Raw genomic sequence first — 16,210 nt, 5'->3', positions numbered from 1 at the left:
TTTATTGAGACAACCAGTCTTTACTCATGGTCAGTTATAAGTTGCAACAAACAGAGTTTGATCTTTCGATGGTTTGAAATTTTATATTTGTGAACAGAACGAGCAAGGACATTTACAGAATGACGAAGGAATATTTATTAAAAATTATGTTTGCACTGAGGTTTTGTGTCATTAAATTGTAGAATAAAGCAGTTATTTGCTTCATTTGTGTCTTTCATTCTCTTATGCTTCCTCATTGTCCTTTCTTACTCCTATCCTCATAGCTTCCAAGTAAGACCTAAAAATCTGCATAGTGTTCAGGTAAAAACCACAAATAAATTCCAATTACGTTTTATTACTTTATAAACACAATTGGTCTAATTTCGAGCACAGGTGATGCTAATAAATACAAAACCATCGACAACTGCAGAATATTCCACTGGTATTTACACCACACATTATGCTGTTTATTCCAACAGTAAAGAGGGTGACATTTATATCAGTTCACTGAGGGACATCATTCTCTTCTACAAAACTGCTTGAGAGAATGTCTACCATTTAGTATAGGACAATGACTCAGCAAGGAAGGATCTTAGTGAAACTGTTAACTTTCCACAGAAGTCTTACTGTGAAGCTGGCCATTACGATTTACTTCGCAATAGTTCAATAGGCCTTTTTAATGCCAAAAATCAATCCTAGGATGTGCTTATACAGCACATAAACAGTGAGAACAATGTATTAACAGAAAAATGTGCAATGTTGAGGCTTTCAGATACCAGTGTCCAAGCAAATGTTATGTTCATTGCTATGTCTACTGCATTCTGGGGGACCTGTAATGCTACACAAATACAGCAGACATATCAGACACAAAAGTGCATGGGAAATAACATAAGGACACTAAAAGGATGTTTACACACTAATGGTCCTTTCACCAACTGTGAGCTTCTCTTTGCAACCAGTTAAGCATTTGGTGAAAGAATCTTTAGTGTTTAAATATCCTTTAGGTGTTCTGACTTCATCACATGTGCACATTTGTATCTGATGTGTCTGCTGTTTGGCTTATTGGATCATATAGTGCCAAATTTTCCAAAAATTCTGGAGTGGATATAAGGAAGATGATACAAAACACTCACAATCAGCCTAACAAATAACCCAAATTAATTTCAGCAAAATGAACACATGCTTGTCAGTTGTAGTTTGGGTTGCACCATAGTCCATGAGCTCTTCTAAAACAGAAACAGAACTTACACTCCTACTGCTACTGCATACCTCCTTGTTGATGACATATGAAAGCATTTTAACAGTCTTTAAATTACTACCAATCATAGCTTGTTTATTAGACTAACCTTCAATGTCATGAACATGACTTGACTGCAGAAGTGTGTTTACTGCCAATCCATCAATGTCAAGATCAATGCAGAATGTTGAATAGCAGCCTGGGTTATTATGAACAATACTTGAGCTTTCTTCAAACTCAGTCAGCAGCCTGTTGAAAACAAATTTGTTTTTATGTATGTGTGAAACATTAAATGATCATTAATTTAATTCAAAGCAATAAATAGAAAATTAATACTGTTTAATTTTATATAATTTTTTTACAGTTATTTTTTCTCAGGGTAGAATTTAATCTCATGGTAGTCTGTTAGCTTCATGTGTAGCAAACACACTGTACTAGTTTCCATTGTTGGCATTCTTGGTGCTCGCCTGTGAGACGTGGCAAGCTGAGACATGTTCAGTATCACCTACCGCAGCAATGGAGGTGGTGCGCAATGGGGCTTTGAAATTCTGCTTTCGTCTCAGTGAATCTTCAGCTGAGGCCTCTTTGATGTTACAGGAGGCCTACAGAGAGTGTTCCGCACAGCTGGATGGTGGTTTAATTAATTTTAGGAGGAGAGAGAATCAAATTTCAGAGGAACATAGACCTGGTACTCCAGTTACTGCTCTTACGGATGCAAACATCAACATCGCTGCTGTAATTGAGAGAGAGGATCAATGAATAACCTTACTAATGCTTTCTGAAATATTAAAAATGTTATTGGGTGTCATCCACAGGCTGTTGACAGAAAATTTTCCTTGAAACAGACTGGATGCGGCGTCATGATAATACACGGCCACATACTGCAAATGTTGTTACTGGATATCTTGCAAAAATCAATGTGAAATGGTTCCCACACTGTCCGTACAGTCCAGATTTAGCCCTGTGTGACTTTTTTCTATTCCATAACCTGAAAAAAACCCTTTCACGGCAGGCATTTTCCATCATCAGAAGTAGTTGTGAAGGCTGTGGACATGATTCTGAAGGACCTTTCAAAACATGTTTTCCAGCATGCTTTTACTAACTGGCAGAAACACTGGGACAACTGCATCACATCATAAGGAGGTTACTTTGAGATGCATCATCAAATTTATGAGGGTGAGCATAGATATGTGGAGGAGGGATGGGGGTGGGAGAGAAACTGTGATCATTCTAAAACCCCTCATAATGAACACGAATAAGAAATATATAGAGATGCAGAAGTTAAGGGGAAGTCTTCCATTCCAAATGGTCCCTGTGGAGAAATGAAGTCTGAAGTAATAACTAATTTGTAAGGCACCAATTTCTATTCATATTCTCTATGAGTGTATCACTCTCGATGAAATAGCTGTTTGAAAGTTAGGGATTTGATTACTGATAGGCATCAGCCCTGTTCCAATTGTCCTTATTTAAGGAGTTTGTTAGCAACAACTCCTCTACCTTCTCAAATATTAAACATAGAATGTATTGAAAATTTAAAAGAATCTATATTAAAAAAAATAAAATAAAATAAATAAATAAATAAAAAAACTTTGTCACATTCAAAAGTATGTGCACAAAAAGTGACATCATTTTATTTTACATTAAATTTAACACACAACTGGTAAATATTACAGAAACAATTAGAAAAAAAGGATAGTCATGAGATACTGAGTTGGCTTTAAAACAGTGATGGCAGTGAGACAAGTATTAGCTATTTTAATTGAGAAATACAGAGGAAAAGAAAATATAAAATGGTGGGGGCAATTGGAAAAGAAATGTATAACCATGAAAAAATAAGTTATTCAAGAGTCAAAAGCAAATGAGTAACTCCACAGGCTTTGGGTTTAACTTCCAAACCATGCACCTCTTCCCTCTTAACATGCACACATTTTCCATTTAATAACTTTCCCTTCTTTCTTCTTGTGTGATTTCAACATCATCATGATGATCATCATCATCATCCTAATCATCATCATTTTTTAATCTCATATTCCTTGAGTTTAATGACCTCTATTCTTATTAAACTGAGACTTTTCCTCCCTTCCTATATAACTCTGTCCTCAGCTGTTTACATGCTAGTCTACATACTGAACTGCCATTATGTTTTCTCAAATATAAAGTTAGCAGCACAGACCCTGTTTAATGCTGAATGGAGAACACTTACAGAAGTTTCTTGAAATCACCCATCAATATTTTAGTGCTTTACTTTAAGAGCTTAATCAGTTTTACTACTTGAAGTGTTGGTACTATTTCTAACATTACAGTCCTACTTACACTACACAAATTATTTCAAATGCTTTCAATATACATTAAGACAGTGGCTGAAAGAAAATGCTGCAAACCTGTTATCATCAACTTCTCGCCCTCCAAGATCTGGTCTTTCAGTTGGAGAGCACCACAGGACAAAATTGTTCTTAATGAGATGTCTTGCATAGAACAGATCTGCACCAAACAGAGGTGGATCTGCTGGAATGTTCCCAAGTGGCGCATGAAAATATCTTGCTTGTTCTACCATCAAATTTAGTACAACATTTGAGTTGAGATAGTGGCGTACCACATTTCTTGCAACTGTACGCTGCCAGTTCAAATCCCACTGAATCTCAACATCTTTGACATGAATGGGAATCAATGGGAATTCTTGTAATCCTGGCATATTTGAAGTCAATGTAGGCAGATCTGGAAAATAAAAAAGTATTGTCAACAGAGAAGATAAAATACATGACGAACGAACACACACACACACACACACACACGCACACACACACAGAGAGAGAGAGAGAGAGAGAGAGAGAGAGAGAGAGAGAGAGAGAAGAGAGAGAGATCAAAAGCAGGACACGGAAGAAAAAGTTACGCCTAAAGTACAAGTGAGACACCAAGTGATACTGACGTACACACATAATTCACGATCTTTACTATGCAGTTAGTAACAAGAAAGAATAAAATGGTAAACAAAACAATAATTATAGATTAAACAATGGAAAACCAGGATGGAGTGTAACAATATTATGAAAAGGAAAGTTGCCACTCACAATATAGCGAAGATGCTGAGTCGCAGATAGGCAGTACAAAAAAACTATCACCAATAAAGCTTTCGGCCAGTAAGAGCTTCGCCAAAAAACTGAGGCCACACAGCCAGCAGCAGCACCAGTGCATGATGGGAGTGGTGACTGGGTGGGAGCAAGGAGGAGGTTGGGGGCGGGGAGGGGGAGGGGTGGTGGACAGGGAAGTGCTGCAGGTTAGCTGGAGGGCAGGTGAGAGGTGGGGAGGGGGAGGGAGGGGGTTGCGGAAAAGGAGAGAAGTAAAAAGATTGGGTGTGATGGTGGAATTTGGGCAGTGTAGTGCTGGAATGGTAAGAGGGAAGGGGCTGGATGGGTGAGGAGAATTACTAATGAAGGTTGAGGCCAGGAGGGTTATGGGAACATAGGATATATTGCAGGGTAAGCTTCCACCTGCACAATTCAGAAAAGTTGGTGTTGGTGGGAAGGATCCATTTTGCACAGGCTGTGAAGCAGTCATTGAAATGAAGGTTGTCATGTTTGGCAGTGTGCTCAGCGACAGGGTGGTCCACTTGTTTCTGGCCACAGTTTGTTGCTGGCCCTTCTTGCGGACAGACAGCTTGTTCTGCGGCACAGGTTGCAGCTTAGCTCGTAAGTCACATGACTGGTTTCACAGGTATTCCTGCCTTTGATGGAATGGATGATGTTTGTGACCAGAGTGGAGTAGGTGGTGGGGGGAGGATGTATGGGACAGGTCTTGCATCTAGGTCTATTACGGGGGTATGAGCTATGAGGCAAGAGGTTGGGAGCAGGGGTTGTGTAGGGATGGACGAGTATATTGTGTAGGTGGAAGGTGGAATACCACTGTGGGAGGGGTGGGATGGATAGTAGGCAGGACATTTCTCATTTCAGGGCTCAAAGAGAGATAGTCGAAATCCTGGCGGAGAATGTAATTAAGTTGCTCCAGTCCTGGGTGGTACTGAGTTACAAGGGGAATGCTCCTCTGTGGCCAGACGGTGGGACTTTGCGAGGTGGTGGGAGACTGGAAAGACAAGGCTCAGGAGATAAGTTTTTATACAAGGTTGGAAGGATAATTATGCTCTGTGAAGGCATCAGTGAGATCTTCAATATATTTTGAGATGGACCACCTGTCACTGCAGATGCGACGGCCACAGTTGACTAGACTTCTTGGTGTAAAACGGGTGGCAGCTGTTGAAGTGGAGGTATTACTAGTGATTAGTAGGTTTGATATGGATGGAGGTACTGATGTAACTGTCTTTGAGGTGGAGGTCAACATCTAAGAAGGTGGCTTGTTGGGTTGAGTAGGACCAGGTGAAGCAAATGAGGGAGAAGTGGTCAAGGTTCTGGAGGATTGTGGATAAGGTGTCCTCACCCTCAATCCAGATTGCAAAGATATCATCAACGAATCTTAACCAGGTGAGGGGTTTAGGATTCTGAGTGTTTAGGAAGGGTTCATGGTGTATGAATAGGCTAGCATAGAATGGTGCCACACGGTGCCTGTAGCCATACCCCGGATTTGTTTGTAGGTAGTGCCATCAAAGGAGTAATTATGGGTGACGATTTGGTTGGTGATGGTGACTAGGAAGGAGGTTGTTGGTATGGAATCTGTCGGGCATTGAGAAATGTAGTGTTCAATAGTGCTAAGCCATGTGCATTTGGATGTTAGCGAAAAGGGAAGTGGCATCAATAGTGATGAGCAGGACACCGTGTGGTAAGGGACAGGAACTGTGGAGAGCTGGTGGAGGAAATGGTTGGTATCTTTTATATACTAGGGTAGGTTCCAGGTCATAGGTTGAAGGTATTGGTCTGCAAGAGCAGAGATTCTCTCAGTGGGGGCACAGTAAATGGCCACAGTTGTGTGTCCTGGGTTGTTGGGTTTATGGACTTTGCGAAGCATGTAGAAGGCAGGGGTGCGGGGAGTGGTAGGGTTGAGCAGAGAGATGGACTCCGGGGAGAGGTTCTAGCATGGGCCTAAGGATATGAGGAGTGACTGTAGATCCTGCTGGATTTCTGGAATTGGGTCACTGTTGCAAGGTTTGTAGGTGGAAGAATCTGACAGCTGGGGAAGACCTTCTGCCACGTAATCCTTGCAGTTCAAAACAACAGTGGTGGAGCCTTTTCTGCAGGTAGGATTATAAGGTCGGGATCAGTTTTTAGATGGCACACTGTGGTTCTTTCTGCTGTTGTAAGGTTAGTTTGCAGGTTGAGCGATTTGGGGAATGAAGGTGAGGCGAGGTTTGAGGTTAAGAAATTCTGAAAAGTTAACAGGGGGTGACTTGGGGGTAGTGGGGGTGGATCTCAGTTGAATGGAGGAGTGAAATGAGTTCGGCAGGGTTCAGCATTTGGTCTTTGGTTGAGTCTGATTGGTGGTGTTGGTGGCGAAAAAAGTGATTCCACTGTAGGGACCGGGAGAAGGAGAGAAGGTTGTTAACAAGTCCTGCATGAATGAATTTGGGAGTGGGGCAAAAGTTGAGGCCTTTGGAAAGGACTTATATTTCTGTGGGGCTAAGGCTTCTGGAGGAATGGTTCATGACTGTATTACGGGTCTGTTTAGGTTCTGGATTCCGTGTGGTGATGGGAGGGAATTTTGGAGTGTGGGGTAAGTGTGGTAGGTCTGCAAGACAGGGTTTGTCTGCTATGAGGGGACATTGTCGGAGGTTTGGAGGTTGTTGTAGAGGTGGTGGACAGTGGTACTCAAAGGCAGGAGTACGAAGTGAGCAGAGTGGAGAGCTTTTCGAGGTAGCATTGTGCAAGTTGCTACTGTTCCTGGAGGGCAAGAGTTTCAATGTGTGTTACGGGTTCCAGGAATTTGGGATTGCAATGCAGGAGAATTTTGCAGATGGAGAGCAGGTACTGCAAGGAGGTTTGGCTTTGGTTGATATAGTTTTGCACGACTATGTTGGCGAGGGCTAAGGATTAGCAGAATATGAACTGGTGGAAGTCATTATGGAAGGAGGGGTGGCAGCCAAAGATGGTTAATTTGATGGTAAGGCCATTTGCGGCTCCAAACCTCCCCAATGTCTCCTCATAGCGGACAAACCCTGTGTCACAGACCTACTACACTTACACCACCCTCCAAAATTTCCTCCCATCACCACACAGAATCCAGAACCTAAACAGACCAGCAACACAGTCATGAACGTTTCGTTCAGAAACCATAGCCCCACAGAAATATCAGTCCTTTCGAAAGGTCTCATCTTTTGCCCCACTCCCAAATTCATTCATGCAGGACTTGTTAACAACCTTCTCTCCTTCTTCCAGTCCCTGCAGTGGAGACACTTTTTCGCCACCAACACTACCAGTGAGACTCAACCAAAGACCAAATGCTGAACCCTGCCAAACTCAGTTCACTCCTCCATCCAACTGGGATCCCCCACCACTGCCCCCAAGACACCCCGTTAACTTTTCACAATTTCTTAACCTCAAACCTCACCTCACCATCATTCCCCAAATCGCTCAACCTGCAAACTAACCTTACAACAGCAGAAAGAACCACAGTGTGCCATCTAAAAACTGATCCCGACCTTGTAATCCTACCTGCAGCAAAGGCTCCACCACTGTTTTTTTGAACTGCAAGGATTACCTGGCAGAAGGACTTCGCCAGCTGTCAGGTACTTCCACCTACAAACCTTGCAACAGTGACCCAATTCCAGAAATCCAGCAGGATCTACAGTCACTCCTCATATCCTTAGACCCATCCCAGAACCTCTCCCCGGAGTCCATCTCTCTGCTCACCCCTATCACTCCCTGCACTCTTACCTTCTACATGCTTCGTAAAGTCCATAAACCCAACAACCCAGGACACACCATTGTGGCTAGTTACTGTGCCCGTACTGAGAGAATCTCTATCCTCGCAGACCAACACCTCCAAGCTATTACCTGGAACCTACCCTACTTTCTTTATAGATACCAACCATTTCCTCCACCAGCTCTCTACAGTTGCTGTCCCTTTATCAAACAGTGTCCTACTCATCATTATTGATGCCACCTCCCTTTACACTAACATCACCAATGCTCATTGCCTTACCGCTATTGAACACTACCTTTCCCAACGCCCGACGGCTTCCAAACCCTAAACACCCAGAATCCTAAACCCCTCACCAGGTTAAGATTCTTTGATGACATTTTGCAATCTGAATTGAGGGTGAGGACACCCTATCCATACTCTTCCAGAACCTCCTCAACAACTTCTCGCCAATTTGCTTCATCTGGTATCACTCAACCCAACAAGCCATCTTCCTAGATGTTGACCTCCACTTCAAAGATGACTAAACTAGTACCTCTGTCCATATCAAACCTACTAACCACCAGCAATACAGCCACTTCGACAGCTGCCACCCATTCCATACCAATAAGTCCATTCCACATAGCCTAGCAACCCATGGAAGTCACATCTGCAGTGATGAGCAATCCCTCTCGAAATATACCAAGGGTCTCACTGAAGCCTTTACAGACTGTAATTATCCTCCCAACCTTGTACAAAAAACGAATCTCCCATGCCTTATCTTTCCAGTCTGCCACCACCTCCCAAAGTTCCACCTCCCGGCCACAAGGAGCATTCCCCTCATAACTCAGTACCACCCAGGACTGGAGCAACATAATTATATTCTCTGCCCGGGTTTCGACTACTTCTCGTCGTACCCTGAAATGAGAAATGTCATGCCCACTATCCTTCCCACCCCTACCACAGTGGTATCCCACCGTCCACCAAACCTACGCAATATACTTGTCCACCCCTAAATAACCCCTGCTCCCAACCATTTACCTCATGGCTCATACTCCCTATCTGGTGAGTAGCTCAAAACATGTGATCAATTTTCATACAGTTAGTAATTTATTTTGAGCACATAAACCAATAAAATTTCTCTAGGCCACCTACGGCTCTGTGCATTACCAAGTTCAGAGGACAAATGGACCTGAGTGGCAGTGAGTTTTAAAATGTCTGGAGCACACAAGGAGTGTCAAGAAGGTTCACATTATGACATCTAGAACACGTGGAAAGAGAAGCAATGATGTGCTTAAACACACAGAGCACCTAGAGTCATGAGCAGGAGCACATTTTAACATGTTTGGACAACTAAGTGTTAAATGTCTTTGTGTGCACTGATATTAGTCTAATCAATTTATTTCACAGCTTAAATTACAAAGCCCTAAAAGTAAATAGTAGGAATAATACTAGGTACAGGGATGTATCCAGGCACACAGTCTTCATTCTCCAACTCATCAGACCTATTTCAGTTAAGAACTTAAGACTATCTCCCTAACAGTACAAAAGCCTAAAAACAGTCAACACAAGATAGTAAGAAAACGGAGGGATGGTGTGTGTGTGTGTGTGTGTGTGTGTGTGTGTGGGCGGGAGGGGAGGTGAGGGGAGGGGGGGGGGGGGTGCTTGTGCTTACTGTACACTACAGCAGTTAGCCTCAACCCCAAAATTGTGTAATTTAAGTCAATATATATTATAAGTAGACTAGTGAGAGCTTCAATTAACATGGAAATTATGGGACAGGCTTAGTATATGTTCCAGCTGATTGAGGAATTGCTAGCATTCATTGGACTTCATTGCCCGCCCCTGATAGCTGAGTGGTCAGCGCGACGGAATGTCATACCTAACGGCCCGGGTTTGATTTCCGGCTGGGTCGTAGATTTTCTCCGCTCAGGGACTGGGTGTTGTGTTGTCCTTATCATCATCATTTCATCCACATCGACACGCAAGTTGCCAAAGTGGCATCAACTCGAAAGACTTGCACCAGGCGAGCGGTCTATCCAACGGGAGGCCACAGCCACACAGCATTTCCCATTGGACTTCATGTCAAATGCAGCTCAAAACTTGTGATCAATTTCCATTTTCTGCAGACAGCATCATGCTTCGTATGACCATTTGATCCTCTTGGTGTGTGTTATCATGTAACTATCTTTACAACATCTACAGGAGTTTCTCCTTTGCAATTATAATTATTAATGTGCAATTTCTCTCAAGGACATTAGGGGCTGGCCTAGTTCTGTCCCAAAACTAATATTAAAAATTATTATGTCCCTCTCCCCATTCCCCTGGGTCACATTTAATTTCGTAGATTTTATGGGAGCTGTTGCTAGTGGTCAAGGTACAGTCAACTCTATCACATCCAACCACCAACAGTAGCTCCACTTTAACAGCTCTCACCAGTTCCATGTCTAAAATGCTATTCTTTACAGCCTTGCCATCTGTGGACGTCATATTTGCAGGGGCAAGCAGTTGTCAAAATACATTGGTAACCTTACCAGAGTCCTTACTGACAGACAGTATCCTGTCCAGCACATCCATAAACGAATCTCCCATGCCATCTACTCCTCTGACACCTGCAAACCTGTTAACCAACCACCATCCAGCGATCATCTGATCATCCAGTATCACTCTGGCCTTGAAAAGCTCTCACATCCTTCATAGTGAAGGCTTCGACTAGCTCTCATTGTGGCCCAAGATAAGGTATATTGTACCCAAAATCCTATCTACATCACCCAAAGTACTGTTCTGCCACCCACCCAACCTACAGAATACCCTTATTCACCCCATTCCAATCCTATGCCCAATCCTGTACTGCATGGGTCATTCCCCTGTGGTCAACATAGGTGCAAGACCTGTTACATACACTCATCCACTACCTCCTACTGCAGTCCAGCCACAGGTATTTTCAGCCCTACAAAAGACAGGGCCATATGCGAGAACAGCCATCTTATGTATCAGCTGTGACACAGGTAACTGTACAGCAATCTATGTTGGCATGATAAGTAACCAACTGTCTGCTTCAAGAAATAGCCACTGTCAAACTGCAGCAAATGGCAAATTTGATTATCTCGTTGCCATATATGTTGCATACTACAACACAAATGACTTCTACAGCTGCTTCACTATGTGGTCCACGTGGATACTTCCTTCCAGCACAAGTTTCTCTGAACTATGCAGCATATCCTGCATTCTTTCTACACCTTGGCCTAAAACTCCACTAATCTGTTCCCAATGCCTCACCTATCTATCTTTTCTCTCTTCTGTCCACACCACTAATTTCCCAGCCACACCATGCTCTGTCTTCTCCCACCCACTCTTCCTCCTCCCCATGAGAGTATTCTCCCATTCTCCCCCCCCTGCCCCCCACCCCTCTCTCTCTCTCTAAGCTCCCTTTCTCTGTTGTCAGGTACATTGGTGTCTGTGTGTATGAGTGTATGTACTTTTGGTCTAACGGTAGGCAGGAGAGGAGGAGGAGGAGGAGGAGGAGGAGGAGGAGGAGGAGGAGAGCTCGTGTGAATGCAGTTTCTTATTATGTACGAGGGCATTTCGAAAAGTAAAGATACAATGGCTCGCAGTCCTTAAATATAACATTTATTTAGAAAATGTCAGTTACATCTTACTAACTGGATTATTTGTTGTTTTTCGACATAATCACGCCCATTATCCAAACATTTGTTAAGTTGGTGCACAAGCTTTTGTATCCCACAGTCATAGAAGGTTGCCGCCTGTTGTTGGAACCACATTTCAACTTCATCTTTGATCTCTTCATTGTCGTGGAATGATTTTCCACCAAGATGTGACTTCAGGTAACGGAAGACATGGAAGTCGGTGAGCGCAAGGTCCGGGCTGTATGGGGGATGGTCCAATACGTCCCATTTGAATTGTTTGAGTGGTGCTTTGGTTACGAGCGCTGTGTGAGGCCGAGTGTTGTCATGAAGCAAGCGGACTCCACTTTCGGCATTCCCCTGCATTTGTTTTGAATTGCCCTTCGAAGACATTTCAAAGTCTGGCAATATGCAGCAGCATTAATTGTTGTTCCAGGAGACATAAATTCCAACAGAAGAATACCTTGTCTGTCCCAAAAAACAGAAGCCATGATTTTCTTCGCTGAAATCGACGTTTTGCATTTCTTGGCTTTTGGTGAATTCGAATGGTGCCATTGCATTGATTGTTGCTTGGATTCAGGTGTATGGTGATAAGCCCATGTCTCGTCACCTGTCACAATGTGATCAAGGAACTCATCGCCTGCTTCAGTATAGTGTGAGGAAGTCGAGTGCAAAGCCCATCCTTTTCTTTTTGTGTTCTTCCGTTAAGAGTTTTGGAACCCAGCACGCACACAATTTCCTGTACCCTAACTCGACAGTCACAATGTCATGAAGAGTTGTCATTGACACGCCTGGTATGATCTGATGCAATTCTTTCAATGTGAGATGTCTATTTGCACGAATTGCTTTCTCTGTTCTCCAAAGAAGGGCATCAGAGATCACAGATGGCCGACCTGTTCTTTGTTTGTCATGAACATCGGTCCTACCTTCAGAGAAATGACAACACCATTTCGTTACATTTTGCCGATTTATAATGTTCCCATAAGCAGAAACAAATTATTTGTGAATATCCGCTGGTCGCTGACCTTTTGCATGAAGAAAACGTATGACGGAGTGCACTTCGCACTTGGCAGGATTCTGAATCGGCGCAGCCATTTTAAACACGACCTACTCCAACCAGAAGCAACATTCAACTGCCGAACGACTGCGAGGAGAAAGCTAACGGTTCAAGGTTAACACCAGTGTTGCCAACTTGCTCGCCAAAACTCTTCCGTTTCTGGCGTACGGTGTGTCTTTACTTTCCGAAATACCCTTGTATTTCTGTGCTCCGCAAATCAGTCTGCTATAGATGAGTTGTTGCCTTTTTCTTATTTTACATATTGCTCTATGCCATTCAAACTGCTTTTGGCATTTGAATGTTAAACATCTTTCCCTAAATTCCAATTTAATGTATTTACACATGGATTATTATCTATCTTTAACAGCTGCTTTCCCAATAAAGTAAGCATAGCACTAAAAACACATGCAAAAATTCCTGGGCTAACAGAAGGAATCAAAATATCATGTACAAGGAAAAGTAAAGTGTTATGGTCAGGACAAACAAAGAAATAAGATAGATTATATATTACAAGAAATGTAAAGCATCATTTTAAGGAAAATGATTAAAAAATCAATAAACCTCTGTATAATGCCAGAAATTAATAAATCCGATAATAAAATTACATCTATATGGACAATAGTTAAAAGAGAAAGTGGAAAATTAGTTAAAAATGGGAGGACTCTGTTATTAAAGAAAACGGCAAAATAATGAATGATAATTTTTGTTCCAGTCTGGTGTGGCACATAGACTGAAAAAATACACACAAAGGCGTTACTGATGTGGCACATAGACTGAAGAATTCATATAAAGATGTTATTGCAAGATGCTTGATTCCCATATTCACTGAGTAAAAAATATTTGTATATTTCTGAATGATGTCGGAGTAAGAGCCTACATGTTCTTCAGTTTTGGTAAATCTTTATTCCAAGCTGTCCACAGCTAATCCTTCTGCTCACTTGCCAACAGCCATAAAAAGCTTAACAGCCAATGAAATTCACTTTTTTGTGCAAGCGCAATCTAACTTCTGCGGCATTTCAGTGCAGTAATGCGTTCATTGTAAATAAGTATTATAGCAGTTGTATTACATGTTTATTACCTTACAAATAAATTAAAAAGCTTTTTAATTTTAAATTCAGTGCATTAGTATTTGTAAAATTATTCTTTCATATAGTGTTCATTAAAAAATGACGATCATTCCACTTGGGACCTGTGGAATGGTACATTAGCTTATTTGTTTTAGTTGTAAATATTTGTCATGTATTGTTGTTTTTCTGACATGTTCCACATCCTGGAGGACCTCCTCACTACGGATCAATTGGAATGAAAGTAAATCTAATCTAATCTAAACTAAAAAGTTAATATTATTGGACAGAGACATTGGGTAACATGCACATATAAACTGCTGTAGATATGTAACACTACGAAGTAAAACAGCATGTAATGCGAAGATCTAAACTATTGTAATTATACGACTTTATCAGATGGAGGTACTGGGTAACATGGACAAATAAACAACCTTGGCTCGCATTGGGCCTCTGGTGAACATCTACATTTGTGGTTTGTTTAGCTTGAATTTAGCTGTAATGCTATATCTGAACACTGCTCTATTTTCTCTTGATTAAATACAAATTAGTATAGGTATGTATGTCATCAACAACTTAAATATACCAAAAGCGATGAATGATTTACATATTTAATTGTATGACTGTAACACAAAAAATACTGGTCATGACATTTACTATTCTTACATTAACAAGACAAACAGCAACATCCCTTGTAAATTATCCTCCATGGTGAAGAATGGTAAAATCAACGGTAAAAGATCCCATACAAATTTACTGTGAATGTTTGCCAAACACAACAGAAAAAACAAATATTTATAAAAATTGATTTTTAACTGACCTATTAATGATTGAACAGCAATAAACGTGGGTCCTTTCTTCTCATCTTTGTAGTCTTGGAGAGCACGCTGTATAAGACGAAAAACCTGGCGTTGATCTGTCTCTATACGGACTTCAAATGATACATTCTTAGGAGGAAGTGAATCCTCTGATTTCCCTCTGGTAATCCTGTAGTAACATGAAAGTGTTTCAGCTTAACTTAAGACTGGTCTAGAAACATATAGAAATGAAGTTTATTTATGGAACACTAAACTAGGTGAATTTATTGTGTGTCTACAGTAAACTGCTGAGACAACACAGAAACTTACCAATCACACAAAGTTTCATTATTAAAAGTTTGGCTAAAGTGCACTAAACAGAAGGACTGTACACTTACTTCTTTTACAAGAAACCTACATGACTTCTGGATCACAACTTTATGATAATATGGAATATTTGAAAGTGTGATTGAAGTGTTATTGTAAACCATGAGATTAGGAAACTACAAATTGTTACTAACTTACTTAGTAAAGGAAAATCCAATGGTGAGGAAATGTAAACAATGAGTAGAAAGAACCCTTCTACAGAATGTGTGCTACATTCAGCGAAACTGACAACTCTGCCCATTAGAGTAGGCTAAAATGATTAATTCACACAGAAGCTCTAAATTGAAATGACAAACCACAGTCATCATAGAATCATTCCATGTAGGCTTTCAGGCCGGCGTCTTCATCAGTAAACACTTCCGGGCTAAGTTGCCATGGTCGATCTGTAGAACTTCTTCTCCCTGACGTTTCGTTCTCAACTATAGACGCCACGTGACGTGCGGTGGCGCCCCCTACGATATCCATATAAGCGGCGGCCCCAGCTCCTAGCAGCCAGTCGTTGACTCACCTCGGAAGATATTCTCCGTAGTTGAGAACGAAACGTCAGGGAGAAGAAGTTCTACAGATCGATCACGGCAACTTAGCCCGGAAGTATTTACTGATGGAGTCATCATAGAAGTTCATCATGAAGATTGAAGGTAAAATTATTGAGAATGAGAAGATTGAGAGGATGAGAAACAAGCTACAGACTCTTGTGGAACACATACACAATCAGATTCATATTATGTGATGCAAACTGATGCAACATGCTACCAGGATACCAAATGACAAACACCCTCAACTGTTGTTGATCTTTAAAGTGGCTATTCTTCAACACTGCCACAGGTTGGTTCAAATGGCTCTGAGCACTATGGGACTCAACTGCTGAGGTCATTAGTCCCCTAGAACTTAGAACTAGTTAAACCTAACTAACCTAAGGACATCACAAACATCCATGCCCGAGGCAGGATTCGAACCTGCGACCGTAGCGGTCTTGTGGTTCCAGACTGCAGCGCCTTTAACCGCACAGCCACTTCGGCCGGCTGCCACAGGTAGTGCAGTATATTTTGTAACTACAAAATTAACAGGCTTCAGAGCCACTGCAAGAGCCCACCGCGGGCCCCATTCTATTTCACACTAGCTCGGCGTACGTTCTCTATGTGTATTGCTACAGCTAATTGTGTATGTTACTGGTTCCTGCTGAGTGTTACTTAAATACTGTGTTCAAGTTGTTAGTTCTTCCGTGGAATAAAGTTATGTTCAGTCTACTGGTCATATCTACTTAC

The 16,210-nt window shown here is 41.8% G+C and overlaps 1 protein-coding gene across 1 annotated transcript in view; it reads right to left on the bottom strand.

The window, feature by feature from the left end:
• LOC124612707 (DNA polymerase epsilon catalytic subunit 1) overlaps nt 1-16,210 on the bottom strand; it is a 313,866-nt gene that overhangs the window by 121,098 nt on the left and 176,558 nt on the right. The window contains exons 24-26 of the mRNA XM_047141058.1: nt 14,582-14,748; nt 3,598-3,931; nt 1,326-1,465 (exon numbers count right to left, since the gene is read on the bottom strand). Coding sequence (XP_046997014.1) covers nt 1,326-1,465; nt 3,598-3,931; nt 14,582-14,748 — 641 coding nt within the window. The remainder of the gene's footprint in view (nt 1-1,325; nt 1,466-3,597; nt 3,932-14,581; nt 14,749-16,210) is intronic.

This window comes from Schistocerca americana, chromosome 4 (assembly GCF_021461395.2).
Source record: "Schistocerca americana isolate TAMUIC-IGC-003095 chromosome 4, iqSchAmer2.1, whole genome shotgun sequence".
NCBI classification, from domain to species: Eukaryota; Metazoa; Arthropoda; class Insecta; order Orthoptera; family Acrididae; genus Schistocerca; species Schistocerca americana.
The sequence above is the reverse complement of the archived record's forward strand: the minus strand, read 5'-3'. Positions and strand labels throughout refer to the sequence as shown.